This window comes from Opisthocomus hoazin, chromosome 4 (genome assembly GCF_030867145.1).
Source record: "Opisthocomus hoazin isolate bOpiHoa1 chromosome 4, bOpiHoa1.hap1, whole genome shotgun sequence".
In the NCBI taxonomy this organism is placed as follows: Eukaryota; Metazoa; Chordata; class Aves; order Opisthocomiformes; family Opisthocomidae; genus Opisthocomus; species Opisthocomus hoazin.
In genome coordinates this window covers 95,505,921-95,525,862 of record NC_134417.1, presented here as the reverse complement: position 1 = coordinate 95,525,862, position 19,942 = coordinate 95,505,921, and the positions used below count along the sequence as shown (strand labels likewise).

Sequence of the window (19,942 nt, the reverse complement as noted above, 5' to 3'; positions counted from 1 at the left end):
GCACTCCGATTGGCCTCAGTTTCCGGGGGGTGGGGCGTGCGCACGCGGTAGCAGCTGTCCTGTTGCGACAGAAGGAAAGCGCGGACCAGCCGGTGCGGGCCGGGCGGCGCGGGCTGGGCCTGGCGGCGCTGCGCAGCGGGGCAGGAGGAGCAGGGCTGGGCTGGGCTGGGCAGGGCAGCGCGGCGCGGCGCGGGCAGCCTAGCGGGCGGGCGGGCGGGCGGATAGCCCTCGGACGGGCCCGGCGGCGCCGCGTGCTCCGGGCCGCGCGGCGCGCGGGGCCGCCGAGGCGGGGAACGGGGGGGGGGCGACCCGGTGTGGGCCGGATCGGCGCGGCCTAACGGCGCCTGTCGCACCTCCGCCGCAGCCCCGCCGCCGCGCCATGCCCTCGGACCTGGCCAAGAAGAAGGCGGCCAAGAAGAAGGAGGCGGCCAAGGCCCGACAGCGGCCGCGCCGGGCCCCGGAGGAGAACGGTGATGCCGGGACGGAGCCGCAGGAGGTCCGGCCCCCGGAGGCCAACGGAACGTCGCTGCCAGGTGAGAGGCGGCCCCGCCGTAACGTCCGTCCCACTGCGCCGGCGGGTGCCTGGCTGGTGTCTGTGCGCCCCGCGGGGGACGGTGCTGCCGGTGGCCCCGGCAGGGTGCGCTCGGCGGGCATCAGCCCGGCAGCCCCTGGTGTGCCGGTGCTGGGAGTGTCCAACCTGGACTGCTCGTGGACAGGACTGTGCGCCTTCGGCTTAGCAAACTGGGACATCTGTTCCTGTTCAGATGAAACACCTCACGGGATGGGCTTGTGCTGAGCTGGGCCAGCTGCAGTGTCCACCGCTAGGGCCAGTCTCTCTCCTTTGAGCCAGCAGGACACATGTAGCCGTTTGCAGTGGCTCTCTGTAAACTGTGCAGGTGAAGGATTCCTTAGGCCCTCTCTTGAGGCTTGCAGCGTAAAGGTAGAGGGTGCTGATGGTGTCTTTTCCCTCCCAAACAGAGACTGTCCTGATCTTCTGGTATTTGATGCCCAGACCTGTTTGGTTTATCTTTGTGGTTTTGGTTTGTTTTTTTTTTTTTTTTCCCCTGCTGCAGGAACCACTGTAGTGTCTGAATTCTTACAGTTCTTACTAATATTGCTATGACCCTCTGTTCAGCTGTTTCTCTGGGACATATCTGGTTTGGAGAAACTAAGACCCTGGCTATCCTAATGAAAGAGACTTTGTCAACAAAGACCTGTTGACCTCCCTAAAGGAAATAGGCAAGGTAAAGCTTACAGAGAGAGAGTTTTATTTTTTGTCTGTCCTTTAGCCCACCTGGTAACCTGCAGGCTGTTGGGCACACGAGTTTTTTCAGGCTCAGCCTACAGTGCGTTGTTTTAAGAGGCACGCGGTGCGTGACACAGAGCCAGGGCAGCCGAAGGCACGGGGGTCTGGAGGGCAAGGCAACGGGGCCGCTCTCCGAGGACCCCGCTCTTCGCCCACGGCCCCACGGTCCCCAGGCACACTCCTGAGCGCTGGTGCTGGCGGCCCCGGTGGCCGGGCTGGTCGGCTCGGACCACAGGCGAGGCCCTGCCGGTGCCCGAACGCGGCTTTGGGCGGCTGGCGCGCGCGGCTCGGGTGTCCGCCGCGGCGGGGCGACCCGGGCCCACTCCGCCGCCGCTGGGCGGGGACTCGGCACCCGCCAGGACCGAGGCGGCCAATCGCCGCCCGCTCCCGTGGCTCCTTTGCATAGCGCCTTCGTATTGGTGCAGCCCGGTGAGCCGGGGCGGGGCCGAGCTGTCGCGGTGGGCGCGCTGCGGGGCGGCGCGGGCGGTGGTCGGTCGGGCTGCTGGAGGGCAGCGGTGGTGGGCAGGCGTTGGGAGTCGGGGGAGGCTGGTAAACCCGTGCAGAGGGCAGGTTGCGTGGGGCCGTACTTGCACATTTCTTGTTGGCGGTGCCCTGTGAAATAGTTGCATGTCAAGGATAAAACGGCCTTGCCCCTCTGTTTGCTCATGTGGTTTGCTTGTTCACGTAACTGGTCTGCCTGCACTGCCCGTGCTTTCAGAGGGGGTCCTGTGTCAGCGCCATTGACGTTTTTTGCTCCTTCTTGGCTAAGGCGCATTTGCTTTGGTGATAACAGTGATTTTGCTGAGAAAGTGATTTTGCCAGGAGTGTTACGTGTTGACAGCCAGGGTGCTATCTGTCCTTGGCCTGAACACGGACAGTCTGAATATCAGGTCTCTGCTCTGAGCGGCTGGAGTATTGCTGAAATCCTCAATGCCATTTTCTGCTTCAAATGGCAGTGTCTTACCCAGGAGTGAAAACTGGACTGTAACTCAGGGTTGCAGCAGAAGATCAGCAGGACAGGAAAGATTTGCTTGTGCTGTAGGATGAAAGGAAGGGGGGGGCATGCATATTAGCTTCTCAAAAAAATGGTAGGGCCTATTCCAGTACTACTGTTTCTTTCCTCCACTCAGCTTTCCCTTCATTTATTTTCTAGCCAAGTTTTCTTTTGGCCAGCCCTTTCCTTAAGTTTACAAGCAATACTTCGTAAGTTCTCTTCCTGACGTAGTCCTTCCTGCAGTGAGGGTTAGTCCCGCCGTACTTGGATAACAGGCTAGGTGTTCTGGGTGCTCACTTAGTTCTAATGGTCAGATTTTACAGTAGGTGGAAGTTCCTGTTAAACCATATATATCCATCTGTTAAGTTTGAAAGGCTGAGTGTCACTGCATCTGGGCCTCCTCAACATCTGTAGAAATGGAGACATGGGAGTTGTTTTTGTGGTCCCGGGCCTATTGGTACATGGGCTTATGGCTTCCCTTGTATTTGTAAATCAGTAACACTTCTGATCTGTCTCTGCATATAGAGGTGGATGCTCTTACAAAGGAACTGGAGGACTTTGAATTAAAGAAAGCTGCTGCCCGTGCTGTGACAGGAGTGCTGGCCTCCCATCCCAACAGCACTGATGTGCACATCATTAACCTCTCACTGACCTTCCACGGCCAGGAGCTGCTGAGTGATACAAAACTTGAGCTGAACTCCGGGAGACGCTACGGCCTGATTGGACTCAATGGGATTGGTAAGCTGTGGGACACAGTGACATGGGCTTCTTGGAGCTCGGTGAAGATTCCGTGCTGCTGAGAAGCTGGACAGATGCAGGTGGTAGATGCTGGAAACCAGAAAGAAGGCTGTTAGACAGACATGGCTGGGACACAGCAGTTTCTGTTCTCCCATCTCCCCACCCAGGAAGGGGAATTGCTAGGATTGCTGGTAGAAGTATGAGGTTGCATTCTGGCTTTGGACTGTGCATTTGAACTTGCTTGTCTGGAGAGTTGGGTGAGATGTCCGGGATCTGTGAATCTGTCCAAGCTGTTTGCAGGCTTTGTTTAGCAGTGTCAATATATGCAGTGTTGATGCTGTTGGTTGAAAAACTTGCACAGTTTGGAGAAGTAGGGAGTACCCTCCGTCTGAGGGTGACGGAGCACTGGAACAGGCTGCCCAGGAAGGTTGTGGAGTCTCCTTCTCTGGAGATATTCAAGACCCTCCTGGACGAGGTCCTGTGCAGCTTGCTGTAGGTGACCCTGCTTCGGCAGGAGGGTTCGACTAGATGACCCACAGAGGTCCCTTCCAACCCCTACTACTATTCTGTGATATGGTTTGGCCTGAATGGGAAAACAACTGTACAATCCCTGCAGAAGGCAACGCTCTACATGGAGTGATGCAGAATATGGGTGTAACTGAAGAAGAGCTAGTAAGAGTGACCAGCTGGTTTAACTTTCAGGAAAACACTTAGGTTCTCTAGCGATGAGTGCATTACTTTCCTCCATGTTAGAAGTCTTTAGAGTCTGGGGTCCTGCTAACAGATGTCAGACCTGGTTAGACAGCGGGAAGTATACAGCAGAGATCAAGTTCCCTAAATCTGGGCAAGGGCTGAACTGCAGTGGTTTCTAAAGAGCTTCTTCATGTCTTAGTCATGTCCTTGGAGTTGTGAGCCTTAGCTGGGAGGGTAGCCTGTCACAGTGAGGCAGTAGGCTCTGCTGTGTCTCTTAATTCTTCTGGCTTCTTGGGCAAGAAATTCCCAAGGATTTTCTGGGTTTGGAAAAGGAGGGAATCAATGGGATCTGACTGCATCTTGTCTGTTTCTCTATGACATTGTATCTCACTGAATCCAACAATTAATTGTGGAGTGTCTATCTGCATGCAGGGAAATCCATGCTTTTATCAGCTATTGGGAAACGAGAAGTGCCCATCCCAGAGCATATTGACATCTATCACCTGACCCGAGAGATGCCTCCCAGTGACAAGACCCCTCTACAGTGTGTGATGGAGGTGGATACAGAGAGGGCCATGCTAGAACGAGAGGCGGAACGTCTGGCTCATGAAGATGGTAAAGCTTCTCAGAATCCCTGTGGACAAGGGACATTTCCTCCATTTCCCTCCCCATTAAGGAAAAAGTCTTATTTGGGTTTCTTGGCAGAGTTTTCACATGTTACGGTACCTATTTCCCCCAGCTGCCCTCTAGTTAAAAAGTCCTGTGGGATTACACTTCTTTGTATGATATTATTCCATGCAGCTTCTCAAGAAGCTCTCGGGCTTGGGAATGGAGGGGGCTGAATAGTGTTAAAGCGGATGGACTATGAACTTTCCCAGCTGTACAGAGATGCAGCTGAGAGCCCTTTATTGGTAGAGGTGCTGACAGGCAGGCTCTCTTTCAGCGGAGTGTGAGAAACTCTTGGAGTTATATGAACGTCTGGAGGAGCTGGATGCTGACAAGGCAGAAGCACGGGCCTCACGTATCCTTCACGGCTTGGGGTTCACGCCAGCCATGCAGAGGAAGAAGCTGAAGGACTTTAGTGGTGGCTGGCGAATGAGGGTGGCTCTTGCTAGGTGAGTGGTATACTGCCTACTGCCTCCTGGGAGAATGCCTGTCTGCTCCTGACTCTGCAGAGCCACATACACAGTTCTAAAAACTCAGAGCAGAGCTGAGAGGCTTTGGGTTACCTGCATTTACCCCACGCTGTCATCTCCCGTCTCCTTTCAGAGCCCTCTTCATTCGACCTTTCATGCTGCTGCTAGATGAGCCCACAAACCATCTTGACCTGGATGCCTGTGTGTGGTTGGAGGAAGAGCTGAAAACGTAAGCATGAAGGAGTTTGCTGCTTCTGTGGGTTGTGCTTTTCTGCTGGAACATCTTGTCTGCATGTGAGCAACTGCTACAGGAATACCTCTCTGTAGTTCTTGTGGCTACATAACTGTATTGCAGTACCAGTGACACCTTGCGCTTCCTGCTACAGGTATCTGTGGAAGGGTTCTTGGTGCAAGGTTAATGAATTAAAGACAAGCCCCTATCTCTTCCTTGCTGAAGAAATGAGAAATGCTCGTTTGTACTCCCTGGTTAAAGCTACTTCCTTGACAGCCAGGAGCAGCCCTGGCAGTCTGCGCACTAGTCCCATGTGCTGTAGCAGTAGTGTGAGCTTTCCAGACCTGGCTTCCAGCTCATCTTTCTGCATATTGTTCCTCTGTTTTCACAGAAGTGTAGTATCTGAGTGTGTCAGTTTCATCGTGTTCTAGTATGTCAGGTGGCTGTTTTTTGTGAACAGAGGTAAAATGTTAAGGCTGAAGGCAAAAAGCTTAGGAATAGTTAGGAAGCTTAGGTTATCTGGGTTTTGAGCATTAAAAGGACTGTATTGTGAGAAGGGTTTTTCATGTGCAGAGGTTTTTCCATCAGCTTTGTCAGCTGAACTTTTTGCATGCTTGCTTTAGAAGTCATATGCTTTATGAAAGTAATTTGAACCTCTCTCTTTTTGGGAGGCTTTAACCAGTCATTTTACAGATTTGGAGCAGAGCCAGGTATAGTGTACCTAACAGATGGTAGTTTGTACTAAAGGGAAAGTAAGCAGCAAAAGTTGAAACTTCTTAGAAGTGTGATACCTGTGGATTCAGTTGCATCAGTAGCACTAGTCATCTACCACATGGATAGCCAGTTCTTGACTCTGTGATGACAGGTGAGGACTGTCTTATGGTGAAGAGTGTTTTAACACGATGAAAGGTGGTTGCAGTATTTGCTTTCTGCAGCCAGTTGTAGCTGCTTTTCTCCAGATTTCCTGAAGCATCTCCAAGGCTGTTATCATTTTGTTCTTAATGCAGTTGTAGGCAAGAGATATCTGTTGCATGTAAATCTTTTGTCACCATCAGGGCCGACAAGCAAGAATTCTTTTGCTAGCTTACTCTCTAATAACTTATGTGGTGCCACAGGTTCAAGCGGATCCTCGTGCTGATATCCCACTCCCAGGACTTCTTGAATGGTGTCTGCACCAACATAATCCACATGCACAACCGCAAACTGAAGTACTACACAGTGAGTAAATGGTGCCCTGCGCAACCAACAAAAACAGACGAGCTGTTCTCTGGGGCATATCTGATGTTCTGTGGTCTCTTTCCAGGGAAATTATGATCAGTATGTAAAGACTCGCTTGGAACTAGAAGAAAATCAAATGAAGCGATTCCACTGGGAGCAAGATCAGATTGCTCACATGAAGGTACCTGCCTAGCTGCATGAACATTTTTCTGCCCGTGCAGGTGGGCATCCCTGCACCTCCTTAACCTTGTTACTGTGGCTTTTGGCTGACTCTGGATTTTGTTGCAGAATTACATTGCACGATTTGGTCATGGTAGTGCAAAGCTGGCCAGGCAAGCTCAGAGCAAGGAGAAGACCCTTCAAAAAATGATGGCTTCTGGCTTGACAGAGAGAGTTGTAAATGATAAGGTAGGATCAGATACAGGATTGCATCTAGAGATCAGTATTGGAAACATGGGTTGGATAAGTAGAATGATTTTTAGCTGACAGCAGGAATGGCTGACACAGCTGGAAGCAAGAATGGTATATGCTTCCTGATGCCAAGGATGACTGTACTGAAGATAGCCTAATGCTGAAGAGTGGAAAGAGGAGGAGTAATTCTGTAGGGGAGAGAAGGTATTTGTCATATCAGTAAGGCTATTGTGCAGACACAGAAATCAGAAATGAATGTCTAAGGGTTGGAGAACATGGGGAAGGATGCTCAGGGCAACTTCTACTTCTCTGAAGAGTATAAGCCCACATTTGCTTCAAGGGGAAAGAAATAGTGACTCATTAGCCATCAGATGAGCTTGCAAGCAACTAATCAGAATAAATCTGTGAGTGAATTGCTAGAGGGGCTCATAAAAAGTCACAGGCTGGTGCCTAGGTCTACAGATGATGTTTGTAGTGATGTTATACCAGAATAACTGGGTTGTCTTATGCTCCGGGGTGTCTAACAAGTGGATATTTTGTGTTAACAGACTTTGTCATTCTATTTCCCGCCATGTGGGAAAATTCCCCCTCCTGTCATCATGGTGCAGAATGTCAGCTTCAAATACACCAAGGATGGGGTGAGTATTGGGAGTGTGCATGGGTTCTATGGAGATTACTTGTATCCCTGCCTTGTTTGGGAGTGTGGGGCTTTTGGCTAAGCTTTCTGATCAGGCTGCAGTATATGACTAGTGGATCAAACTTCTTGGCAGTGTTCATGCTGGATCTGCTGAGGACAGAGCATTACAGGTGCAGCATGGAGGTTCTGGGTAGTAGTAGAAAGGCGTACTATGTGTCATGATTTTTGTGGTTTGCAGCCATGGATCTATAATAACCTGGAGTTTGGGATTGACCTGGATACCCGTGTAGCTCTTGTTGGACCCAATGGAGCCGGGAAGTCAACACTGCTGAAACTGCTCACAGGAGAGGTTTGCTCCCTACATTTGTGTACTGTTCTGGACCTTTATTCTTGAGGTAGTCTTCAACAAAGCTGCACTTACTTGCCAGGGCATCTCAGTCAGGCTTTGGAAATCCTAAGGTCTTGCTGCAATATAAGGCTTTTTCCCTCATGTTATATGTTCCGGCTGCCTTCTCTGTGCCAGAGCAGAGATGGCTGGATTTTGTATTTCTGGCATACAGCAAAAGGAGGGATTTCCTACTGAAATGCTTTTATCTTCCCTTTCTAGCTGCTGCCCACAGATGGGATGATTCGCAAGCACTCACATGTGAAGATCGGTAGATACCACCAGGTACTCCTTACAAGCAGCCACTGAGGACATGAAATGCTGAGGAAAAAGCTGCCACAAACAAGGAATATTGCCCCTCTATTTCTGCTTCTAAGGCCTCTCCCACTGCTGCCCTTCTGTGCTTGGAGATGGGGGAATGAGCTGTTCCATTAGCTGAATGGGCTCTAGCAAATGTTCTTGCTGTGGTCCTTTCTGTTTAGCCTCTCGCCTTTTATGGGAGAAATGGTTGCCCTGTGCTTGGTGGTGGACAAGCCTGCTATTCTGAAGTGGCACTCCTGTTCCTGAAATTCAGACTCCTTTCATAATAGTTCAGCACAGTGGCTATAGTGTGAGTGGGGTTATTGGCTCTTGCATTCTGCTGCTCAGGTGATACCAGAGAGGTATAAGGGGGGAAGTACTTTTGGCCATGAAGTAGGTGGCCTGCATAGCCTGAAGCTGACTTTTCTTCTCTGTCAGCACTTGCAAGAGCAGTTGGACTTAGACCTCTCACCCCTTGAGTACATGCTGAAATGCTATCCGGAGATCAAGGAGAAGGAGGAGATGAGAAAAATAATTGGCAGATATGGTCTGACCGGGAAGCAGCAGGTGAGTATGAGCTATTGAGGTTTACCTTTTGCTCATTAGGGAATCATAGAATCATTAAGGTTGGGAAAGACCTCTAAGATCAGCGAGTCCAACTGTCCACCCAACACCACCACTCCTACTAAACCATATCCTGAAATGCCACATCTACATGTTGTTTAAACACTTCCAGGGATGGGGACTCCACCACTTCCCCAGGCAGCCTGTTCCAATGCCTGACCACTCGTTCTGTGAAGAAATTTTTCCTAATATCCAATCTAAACCTCCCCTGACGCATCTTGAGGCCATTGCCTCTCGTCCTATCACTAGTTACCAGGGAGAAGAGACCAACCCCTGCTTCACTACACCCTCGTGTCAGGTAGTTGTAGAGAGCAATAAAGTCCCCCTTCAGCCTCCTCTTGTCCAGACTAAATAGCCCCAGTTCCCTCAGCCGCTCCTCGTAAAACTTGTTCTCTAGACCCCTCACCAGCCTTGTTGCCCTTCTCTGGACATGCTCCAGCCGCTCCATGTCCTTCTTGTAGTGAGGGGCCCAAAACAGAACACAGTACTGGAGGTGCGGCCTCACCAGTGCCAAGTACAGGGGCACGATCACCTCCCTCCTACTGCTGGCCACACTATTCTTGATACAAGCCAGGATGTTGTTGGCCCTTCTTGGCCACCTGGGCACACTATTGGCTCATGTTCAGCTGGCTGTCAAACAACCCCCCAAGGTCCTTTTCCACTGGGTAGCTTTCCAGCCAGTCCTCCCCAAGCCTGTAGCGTTGCATGGGGTTGTTGTGACCCAAGTGCGGGACCTGACATTTGTCTTTGTTGAAACTCATACAGTTGGCCTCGGCCCGTTGATCCAGTCTGTCCAGATCCCTCTGCAGAGCCTTCCTACCCTTAAGCAGATCGACACTCCTGCCCGACTTGGTGTCATCTGGAAACTTACTGAGGGAGCACTCAATCCCCTCGTCCAGATCATTGATAAAAATGTTAAACAAGACCAGACCCCAAACTGAGCCCTGGGGAACACCACTTGTGACTGGCCGCCAGCTGGATTTAACTCCATTCACCACAACTCTCTGGGCTTGGCCATCCAGTAGGTTTTTTACGCAGCAAAGCATACACCCATCCAAACCATGAGCAGCTAGTTTCTCCAGGAGGATTCTGTGGAGAACAGTGTCAAAGGCCTTACTAAAGCCCAGGAAGTAGAGCTGCTGCATTTTCTGTTGCTGTACTGATGTCTGACTGTGTGATGCTGTATGCAGCATGGCACACCACCACATTAAAATGCTTTTTCTATCTCTGCCTTTAAAATTGGAGAAAAAAAACCCTTATGGCTCATAGGAGCTTGGCATTGCAGCAATATGTGAGTTGGAATGAGTGAACTCATCAGATTCTGGGTGAAGAGAAGACAAGTTGTGGCATAGTGCTAGGCTCAAGCATATTTTAATTGTCACTTGAGTTAGTTTGCTTATCTGTTACTTCTGAAGTGAATACCAGGCAGAAATGCTAGAACTCATTCTCAACTGGGAGTGGGAACTACTTGGTTCAGACAAGAGAGCAGGATCACCAGTGGTGCTCTTAAGTCTAAATGTGACATGCTCCTGTATGTTGTATGTCACGTGTATGACAGGAGTTGTCCTCATCACTGCAGTTCAACGTTGATTTTTCCATTGTTCTTCCCCATTTGTCACTCCAGAAGTTGAGAGTAGTTTTATGGTTGTGTCAGGATGCAATGAACAGTAGTCAGACCTTGATTAACTATCCGTTGGAACCTTTAATACAAGCTGGGTCTTGCTGTGGACACTCCTGCAGAGGCACCTGGAATTCCCTTGTTCTGCTGGTGAGAGAAGCTTAGTCTAGGTGTAAGACTGACTAGACTTTGTCCTCTTGTGTCATGTAGCTGCTGGAAACCCTGTGTGAGATCTGATATTTTGCGGTCAGCGTGGTAGTCTGTAAGTTTCCCTGCAGAGCTGCAAACAGTGTCTGTGTTTGTCAGGTGAGCCCCATTAGAAATCTCTCTGATGGGCAGAAGTGCCGTGTGTGCTTTGCGTGGCTGGCCTGGCAGAATCCTCACATGCTCTTCCTGGATGAGCCCACCAACCACTTGGACATAGAAACAATAGACGCTCTGGCAGATGCTATCAATGAATTTGAAGGAGGGATGATGCTCGTCAGCCATGACTTCAGACTGATCCAACAGGTAAGAAAAGTAATGAATTTTGTCAGAGCACCTTTCTAACATTTTAACTAACTAAAGGTGTTTTCAACTGACTGGCTCTTAGTCATCCCAAAAAGAAGCGTGAGTGAAAAAAATCACTGAACACAATTCCCTTGCCATCACCCTTGTGCTGGGTGAAACAATTACTGAGCTAGCCTAGGAAAACCTTAGGTACTTGAAAGGAGAAGAGAAAAAACAAACCCAAACCACAACCCAAAACACTAGAAGTAAAGAAGAAGTTAAATGGAAATCACGACACACTGTGAAGGCCTTAACTAGAATTTTTTTAAATGATGCTGGAGTAGTTCTAGCACAGGTTTTTATTACTCAATCTGCACAGGCTAAGGAATTTGCACTACATACACACAAATGTCAAGTGCTGATTTATCAGCTATAGCTTTGTCTTCGAGGTCAGGTATAATTTTATTTTTCAATGCATTACATCCAAGTAGTTCAGGTCAAGAACTACTTTTTTTTCAATCCCCAATTTAGCAGGAGAGGCTTCCCTTCTTAGTCCATGGACAAAAAAAGAAATGTTGAGGGGTTAAGGATTTTTAGTTCTAAAATCTTGTATAAATTATGCAGAAAACACCAGATAAGATATTTCACTCTAGATATTTTTCTTTGGTAGTTGAAGTGTGATTAAACTCTTCTCTTACCAGACTTCAGAGAGCAGATTTTGGTTGATTTTATAATTTTGGTAAAATGCTGTATTGTAAACGTCTCCTCATTGTGTGCTTGCTTTCAGGTTGCACAAGAGATCTGGGTCTGTGAGAAGCAGACAATCACAAAGTGGCAAGGTGACATCCTCGCCTACAAGGAACATCTCAAGTCAAAGCTGGTGGATGAGGATCCGCAGCTTACCAAAAAGACCCACAATGTGTAAGCTCTAGAGCAGTCGGTCAGGTGCTCTCTGTGGAGACTGACAGTGGCCAATGTGACTCGCCCATCTGCCGACTGGAATGGGACTCTGCTGCTGTCTCTGTGGCTGTGTTCTAGGATTGCTGCAATACTGCTTCCCCTTGACTTGCCTTGCACCTCTGTATCTGGACAGATCTCTCCTGATCTGGCTACGTTTGGGCAACCATTTCCATATTTAGATGGTGTCCCATCTGAGCCAGGCCTTGGAATCTAATGGTCTGGGGTCATGGCAGTGGCAGTTAGGGTGTCTGAGCTGCAGTGATACAGAAGTGGAGACCCCAGCCCAGCTTCTCCTGCCTCTTCCTTCCCAATTTCTGCTTCAGTTTAGATACTTCACTTCAAACTCCTCTGGCCTTGGTTTGTTTTTAACTATTATTTAACAGTGTAATTAACAGATCTGCCTGATAATCCATCAGTCAATAAAGAGGGAAGAACAGTCTTTTCTTGTTTTGTGAGCTGTAGTAGTTATTTGGGCATGCTGGGGCAAATCAGCTAGTGCTGAGCTTTGAGTAAGGATGCAGAACCCTTTTTTCTGGAGCAAAAGTTCAGTTATTCAGTATACCAAAGTTATGATCAGAACTTGTGGGATACATGAAGTGGTGAGTACTGAGCTCTGGAGGTACAGAGCAGTGAGTGGCAGAAGGGGAGCAAGCCACGCATGCTTTTTGGTTGTTGACAGATAGAACGTGAAAGGGTTCTGAAGACTGGAAGTTAGAGACAGAATGTAGATCTATAAAATACCAGTGTGTGTTCTCTACGACAGAGTGGCTTAGGGGTATGCTTTTCCCTTCACCTTGAATTTTCTGGGTCTAATAATGAGACTCAATAATTTAGATTTTTTTTTTTTACTATGAATTACTTATTTGTTCCTTGCAGGTTTAGCTAAACAAGACTAAACTAAAGATAGTTTAACATTTATTTTTGTTCTTAATAACAAATTTTTAGAAAAGTTGGTGTTTAAACCTCACCCTGTGCCACAGAAGCTTGAATAAAATACATTTTTGTGTGACAAGGTCCTGTGCAGCCTGCTGTAGGTGACCCTGCTTTGGCAGGGGGGTTGGGCTAGATGACCCACAGAGGTCCCTTCCAGCCCTTAATATTCTCTGATTCTGTGATCATGAGTTATCATTTTAATTACTTCTGACACATGAGAATGGCTGCACTGGTGATGTGAAAGGTTCATGTAGTCCAATAACCTGTTCCAACGGTACATCTTAACAGGCAAATCAAAGAATAGGACAAGTATGTAGTAATTGTACTCTTGGAGTACTTTCTCAGATGCTGACTGGCTCTGGCTCTGACTTTTTGAGTAGAGTATTTCATTATTTTTTCTTCCAAAGGAGCCATCCAAGCTGTGACTGCTGCTGTAGAAGCATTGCATATCATCCATAGGACAAATGTCACAATGGGAGCTGCTTCCAGTAGATAGTGCAGAACATTCAGGTTTTTCAGTGTTTTTAGCAATGATCTGAGAGGGGAAAAAAGTCTTCTCTGAGAAAATAATGCAGATTAGTATAAATGCTGTTCAAATTAGTTCTGTAGAAAAGTCTAGATTGCATTGAAAAGTCACTTAATATCTCACAGTGTAGTACTCAACAGACAAACAGTGGCAGATTAAAAGCAACCCACGGATAAGTAAATACTCTAAAGTCTGATTGGTTTCACAGAAGTTGAAATAAGAATAGATGAGTGCATGTCTTTGTTCGTTCTGCTCTCTAGGTTTTAAAAAGACGTTGGCGAGTTGGAAAGGGTTGCGAAGTAGCTATGAGAATGGTGAGGTCAAGAAGTCCTGCCTGAGGTTAGAGCTGTTAATTCTGCTCATCTGTATTCTTAGCAAATATTTGGCAACAACTGATCACTACATTTCAGATCTGTGCAGTTGAGAGCCATGGTGGCAACAGTAATTGCAAGATACCATCTTACACTGAGTTCTTCAGGAATGGTAAATCCTGAGAAGGGCATGGGAACATTGGGATGACAGCCAGCATGATGGGACAGTAGTTGGAGAATTCTTGTAGCTGATGCAGCAAAGAGGAGAGCTGTGTTAGCTGTCTGCTGCTGCAAAATGAGAGGAACTTCTCCATTGCAGACAGGTCTGATTTAGCAAAACAAGGGCCACAGGTCCATGTTCAAAGCAAAAGTAGCTATAACTGCACTAGAGATCACAGTTGGTAGGCCAGGACTTGTAAATTGGAATATATATACATGCACTATCAGTCTGGTATTTCAGCCTTGATTTAAACCTGTCATGTGGTGACTGTTAGACTGCACTAAAGCAGCTGTAGCAGGCGTATGTCCTGGAGTACTGATTTCTGTGAGAGAAGGAGCTGCTAGCTGGAGCAGTGGCATCTTGGACTGTTTCAGCTAGGGCTTTTCTAGTCATGCACAAAAGCAAAATTATATATAGATGAATTATGAGAATTGCTTCTTAGTTGCTAGGATGGTAATTTATGTGAAAGAAGTGGCCTAGAGCCTCTACACTGTTACTTGTGCTTGTAGTCTAAAAGTGAGGTTGGCTCTAACACAGCTACAGCTGGAAGTGGCAGATATTACATCAAGTGCAGGGTTGTGGGATTCCCTTTCACTGTGTTGTGAGTCGATCCATACACTACCAAAATAGCACAAGGATGAGTCAAGCCCAGCACACAGCTTCCAGAATGGACAGCCTCTAGCACACTGAATCTAGGGAACCAGGTGTTAATTCCCCAAATCTGGGAGTTCAAATTTTACTATACTGCTCAGTCAATGAGCCTGCACCCTTGCTATATAATGGCTCCTTTGGCTTAATGCTGAGTGACCAGTCACTACTCTTTGTCTACCAAAGGGCTTCCTTCTTGTCAGAAAAACAAGCTCTCTGTGTATAACTGCTGGTGCCAGACACAGCTGCAGCTGTGGAGAGATACAATGGCTCCTTTAGCATGAGAGCGCTTTTGTGTGCTTTGGCCAGTGGAAAAGGTAAAACAGTTCCAGTCACAGTGAACAGTCTCCCCCAACACAAAGATCTTGGCTATTTACAGCTCTCTAAATCAGTGGGTGGGTGGAATATACACCAGAGGGGGAAGCGCTGTGCTGTTCCTTGCCGATGCATGGCCTCTCACAAAACAGAAGTGGTGATGTTGTCTGCTCCTTACTCCCAGTATGAGTGATCCACTGACATCTCTTAACATTGTTACATGTCACAGAATATGCCACTCCTGTTCCCAGAAGGTTCCCACTACCCCACATCTTCAATGTCCAAGCCTGTTCACTTTCACAAATGTGCTGACATTACCACTCCAGCCTGTCCCACCTGATACCTAATGTTTCAGTTCTTGGGTGCAAGAAGCTCTTCTGTGATGCTTAGACCCCATTTGTCACTGACATTTATTTGCACTAGGGGTGTGTGATCAGGTGCCTCCCCACGAGGACAGGCCTAGAATAAAACTAAATTTAGTGAAACGATATTGGCTGTACAAGCACTGGCAGAGTGACTGATGAGTAGGTCTCCCAAACTTAGTCCTTGGAAGATGCAAGTTGTTAAGGATATGCTTTAACATAACGCGTGCCCCTAGAGCAGGAGACAGTGCACGGCAGCACAGAGATACCAGCGTCCCCTCCACCAAAGGTACATACTAGGATTACCCTTTTATGAAATATCTGTTGTGGTGCCTGCTGAGAAAAATGCTTCCTTTTCTACCTAAAGGACAGAAAACTTCTATTTTGTTCACTTCTCTATTGTATTGCTGCACATTTTATTTTCCTGGCTTAGCTTAATTCCTTCATCATAATTACCATCACTGCTGTGACCACTGGTTTCCAAGATAGATCAAATACATACTCAAGGTGTTAGGCCTCCCCTCCCGCTGCCTCCATTCTGTCCGTTGAGGCCCAGTTGTGTGTTGCAGGCAGAAATGCCAAGAGCGGGCTAGCTGACATAGTGGAGGAATATTGGCTGTTGGGATGTTTGTAATGCTATCATTCAGTCAGTAGACCAATGTTCCCCCAATTACTCAGTCTCCACTAACTGCGTTGCCTGTTCCATAGCACAGAAGTGGTTCCACCCATTTGATTCTGGAAGCAATACCTTGAGTAGTCTGATTTGCACCATGTGAATGAGATGCTACTACTCTTGCCCACCTCTGCCTGTGTTACCCTCAAACTTTTTCTCAGGTCTGAAAGTTTAATTGAATCAGTTATTTCCAAGCTCCTCTCAGGCCAGCTGCTCTTCACTTAGTGCAAAGTGGAATCATCAGTTACAGATGTGTATTTGTCTTGCTCCTTTGGGGGCTGCACCTGAGGCAGGTGAGGTACTGCTGCCTTTGCTATAAATCAGTTCCATGGCACCTATTGGTTGCTCTGTTGGAGGCTGAGATGAGTGCAGAAGCTGGAAAGAAGCGTGGTCATGCTCCCACCTCTGGGGACAGGAAGTCTAAGAAGAAGCTGAAGAGGAAGGAAACCTATTCAGTCTATATCTACAAAGTACTGAAGCAGGTGAGTAAATGTTTCTTTTCTGCTACAAGCTGCTTCATATGTGAAGTTACTTCTGCCTGTTGCATGTTAACCCTATAAAAAGGAAGGAAAATTTGCTTTTTTAGTGAGATGAAAGAGTGAGTGAATACAGGAGAGCCCCAGCTGAGTCTCAAAAGTGTGTGGGGGGGGAATTCTTGTGGTAGAAGGCAAGAGATGGATCTAGATCAGAACAGGTTTCTTAGAGTAAACTCTAGTGCGTGTGACTCTCCTTCTCTGCAGATATTCAAGACCCGTCTGGACAAGGTCCTCTGCGGCCTGCTGTAGGTGACCCTGCTTTGGCAGGAGGGTTGGATTAGATGACCCACAGAGGTCCCTTCCAAACCCTACCATTCTGTGACTCTGCCTAAAGAAATAATTGAGTAGAAGTCAATAGGGCAAGAACAGCTGCTGCTGGCCCTAGAAGTATTAAAATCTTGCTGGTAATTTGTATTGGGGACATGAGAAAAAGAATTCTGAGAGGTGGTCATGAGTTGCCTGAGCCTCAGCTGTCCACACGAGCCTGTAGGCAGGACTTGGAGCGTGTGGGCATTTCCACCCCTTGCAGGCTTGTTTTCCATGGGGGATTGCGCAGAGGCTTCTACCAGTGCAATCCCAAAGCCACTGTAGCACCATGAGGGCCTATCTTCAGTCTAACACAAGTGGCATGCAGCTCAAGGTGGCAACTGCAGGCCCTTTTGGGGTGAGGATGTCCTGTGTGGGGTGGGAAGGGAGGCCCCCACTCCCTGCAGGGTGATGGGTGTGTGCTTGATTACCATCTGGCAGGTGCACCCAGACACCGGCATCTCCTCTAAGGCCATGAGCATCATGAACTCCTTTGTCAACGACATCTTCGAGCGGCTGGCCTCAGAGGCCTCACGCCTGGCCCAGTACAACCACCGCTCCACCATCACCAGCCGCGAGGTGCAGACGGCCGTGAGGCTCCTGCTGCCCGGCGAGCTCGCCAAGCACGCTGTCTCCGAGGGCACGAAGGCCGTCACCAAGTACACCAGCAGCAAGTGACTGCCGCGGGCCCCAATAAAACCCTACTGCACTGGCTGCGCCCCGTCTGTCATGGCGCCGCCGGGGGGAGGGAGTTCGCCGTCGCCATGCGGACGGCGCGGTTGCCCTCGCGACAGGCACGCACGGGCGTGCGCGGAAGCCGCGTCCCGCCGGCGGTGAGGCGGGCCTCGTCGCCGGGGGGCCCGGGGCGAGGGTGCCGGCGCGGGCCAGGCGGGCCATTTCCGGGGCGCGGGCCGGCGGCGGGCCTGAGCGCCTGCGGCTGCTGGAGCCGGGGGCGGCCCTGCGAGGCTACGCTTCGGCCCGGGGAGCGCTCCTCAGCCCAGCGGACTGCCGCCAGCCCGCTGCAGCGGGGCCTGGCCCGGCGCGCTGGGACCTCCCCGCCAGGGGCGGCCGCCCGCAGCACGACCCGGGGCGAGGTGACGGGCTAGGGAGCGGGAGCGCGCGCCGCGCGGGTCCGCGCCCGGGTGAGCCGGCGGCGGGGCGGGCTGGTGGGGCCCTCGGCGGCGGCGCGCCCGGGGAGCGGGGCCAGAGCTCTTAGCCGGGGCGGGACGTGCGGAGAGGCCCTCGCTCCGATCCCGCCACCGCCTCGTACGGAGCGGCCGCTGCCTTCGCCAGCGCGGCTGCGGTCGGAGGGGGCGCCCCGGCGGCGGCCGCTGCTGCGGGCACAGGGAGGGGCGTGGGCGGGACGGCTCCTCGCGGGTGGTGCGGCTGCGGCGGCGCCGCCGGGGTGGGGCGCGGGAGCGGGCGGGAGCTCTCCTCGCTGAGAGGAGGCGGCACGCTCGTTCTGCGGGAACGGGCTGGGCGTTCCCTCGGGGTGAGCGTGCAAACCGCGCATCCGAACGTGGGCAGGAGGGATGCGGGTGTTCCAAAAGGTGAAGCGTGCTCCTGGCACGCTGCCGGCCGCTGCAAGAGCTGTTAGCCTGGGACCTATCCCACGTAAGGGTGTGTTGGACCGGTTCTAACTAGCGATCCGCAGAGGGTTGAGCAGAAACCTGCCGGCTTCAGAGTACTGAATTACCTTTCACGTGCTCCTCTGAGGAAGTTCCAGGGGAACCTCAGTGTTGGGAGCACAAGTTGGAAGCTTGATACGAACTTGAAGTTGCTGCAGTGCCTAAATATTCTGCACTTTTCCACTACAGCTTTTTGCAGCTCAAAGGAGTTACCTGTAGTCTTGCCACTTTGCAATGAATAAGGATGAACTAGCCACCGCACTCTGAAGTTGGTTGCTATTAAGGTCTTGTCCTCATCGTAAGCGTGTTGAGCAGATGGAACACTTTTCTGTTAAAAAGGTCATACTTCAAAGGAGGAAAACTGTAAGTAAAGTTTTCTGTCAAATTAGTTTCAAGAAAGCAGGGGGCAAGATAAAATGCTAAGTGTTCTAAAACCTTTTCAGATGTTTACCTGTTGATGAAAGAGACTCAAAGTTGGACTGAAAAATCAAACCTGCTTCACAGAAAGCTGGAACTGAGGTGCTAAAGGATGGTGTAACAAAAATGTAACATAAATGGTAAGAGGAAAATACTTGCTGACTGTAGGCATAAAGGAGATTAAATGAATCTGTAGGTAGCAGAGAAATGAATACAGGATTCTACATCTAAAGGACGACAGAAGAATCTTGGAATGACCAAGTACGCAGAAGTACAGAAATACCACCTGTTTCTAATAAACTTTTCTATTTGACTAAAATTATGATTTAAAAAAGCACTCTACTTCCTTGTTTATTTGTAGGTTAAAAAAGCTGTTAAATAGCAGCTAGGTGGGACAACTGCTTCAAGGTCAGTATGTCCATAACTTTTACCTGGGTTTTGGAAAAATGGGCTGGAGTTGTCTGGTCTGCTGACATTTATTTAAAAAAAAAAAAAAAAAAAATTGGAGTAGCAGGAAATTGTAAGTAAACGATCAGGAAGAAACACGTTTCACTCTGGGAAAGGAGGATATCATGGTTAGGTGTGGGTCAGTTAGCCTAGAATGAATTCCAGGCAAAATAAAGGAAACCTGCTCTAAGACTTGCTTAGTAATAAATGAAGTGGTTGGAATGTAAGTGGTTTATGTAGAGTATATCTTATTTCACCATCACAGGCTTGATTGATAATCTCACAGACTTGTCACTTATAATTTTTAGAAAGATTCACTTTGGCTTTAGTTAGCTCTATATGTCCACTATAGAGGACCCAATAGCAGGTTGATTTGTCTGAGCTGTCCAGTTCTCAGCTAGTTGTTAATGGACATCATAAATGGAGACTTTCTTTCTTGTGGAATCCTGTGGGAGCTGGTATTCAGTCTTGCACAACTAAAAAGGCAAAATCTCCTATTGGCTGCCTGCAAATAAATATAATAACACAGATCATGCCTCTAATCTTTGTATCATAAATTGTGAGGCAGTTTGAACTGTGGCCATCTGGATTGTTTGGTAGGACTCAATGAACAGCTGCTGTTTGAAAACAACCAAATACAACTAGGAGTAGAGACTGTAGGGCATACTTGTTGAAAGCTAGGGTCATTCTGGGAAGCAGGGTGAGTTCTTCCACAGTTTTTCAAACTCTTTATTCCAGTTTTCAAGTTCCTGATGGATTGCTAAAAATCCCTCTGTGTCAGTGGGGCGCAGTTAGCAGTGAGTAGAGGGTTTTTCTTATGTTTATAAACTGTTTTCAAAGGTTGTTTGGTGTTTTTTGGGGGGTGGTTGGTTACTTTTT

At 49.0% G+C, this 19,942-nt stretch overlaps 2 protein-coding genes across 2 annotated transcripts; both read left to right on the top strand.

Annotated features, from left to right (window-relative positions):
- Positions 1 to 29: 29 nt before the first annotated feature.
- Positions 30 to 12,184, top strand: ABCF2 (ATP binding cassette subfamily F member 2). The gene is made up of 15 exons (XM_075420076.1): positions 30 to 92; positions 365 to 533; positions 2,826 to 3,038; positions 4,164 to 4,346; positions 4,675 to 4,846; positions 5,001 to 5,096; positions 6,215 to 6,317; positions 6,403 to 6,498; positions 6,606 to 6,725; positions 7,277 to 7,366; positions 7,604 to 7,714; positions 7,973 to 8,035; positions 8,489 to 8,617; positions 10,599 to 10,802; positions 11,569 to 12,184. Exons 2-15 carry the CDS (start codon positions 380 to 382, stop codon positions 11,704 to 11,706), a joined length of 1,872 nt encoding a protein of 623 aa, XP_075276191.1. The 5' UTR covers positions 30 to 92; positions 365 to 379; the 3' UTR covers positions 11,707 to 12,184.
- Positions 12,185 to 15,867: 3,683 nt separating this feature from the next.
- On the top strand, positions 15,868 to 17,249 carry H2BK1 (H2B.K variant histone 1). Its single transcript, XM_009938442.2, has 2 exons — positions 15,868 to 16,211; positions 17,013 to 17,249. The coding sequence occupies exons 1-2, from the start codon at positions 16,092 to 16,094 to the stop codon at positions 17,247 to 17,249; spliced, it is 357 nt and encodes a 118-aa protein (XP_009936744.2). The 5' UTR covers positions 15,868 to 16,091.
- Positions 17,250 to 19,942: the final 2,693 nt, after the last annotated feature.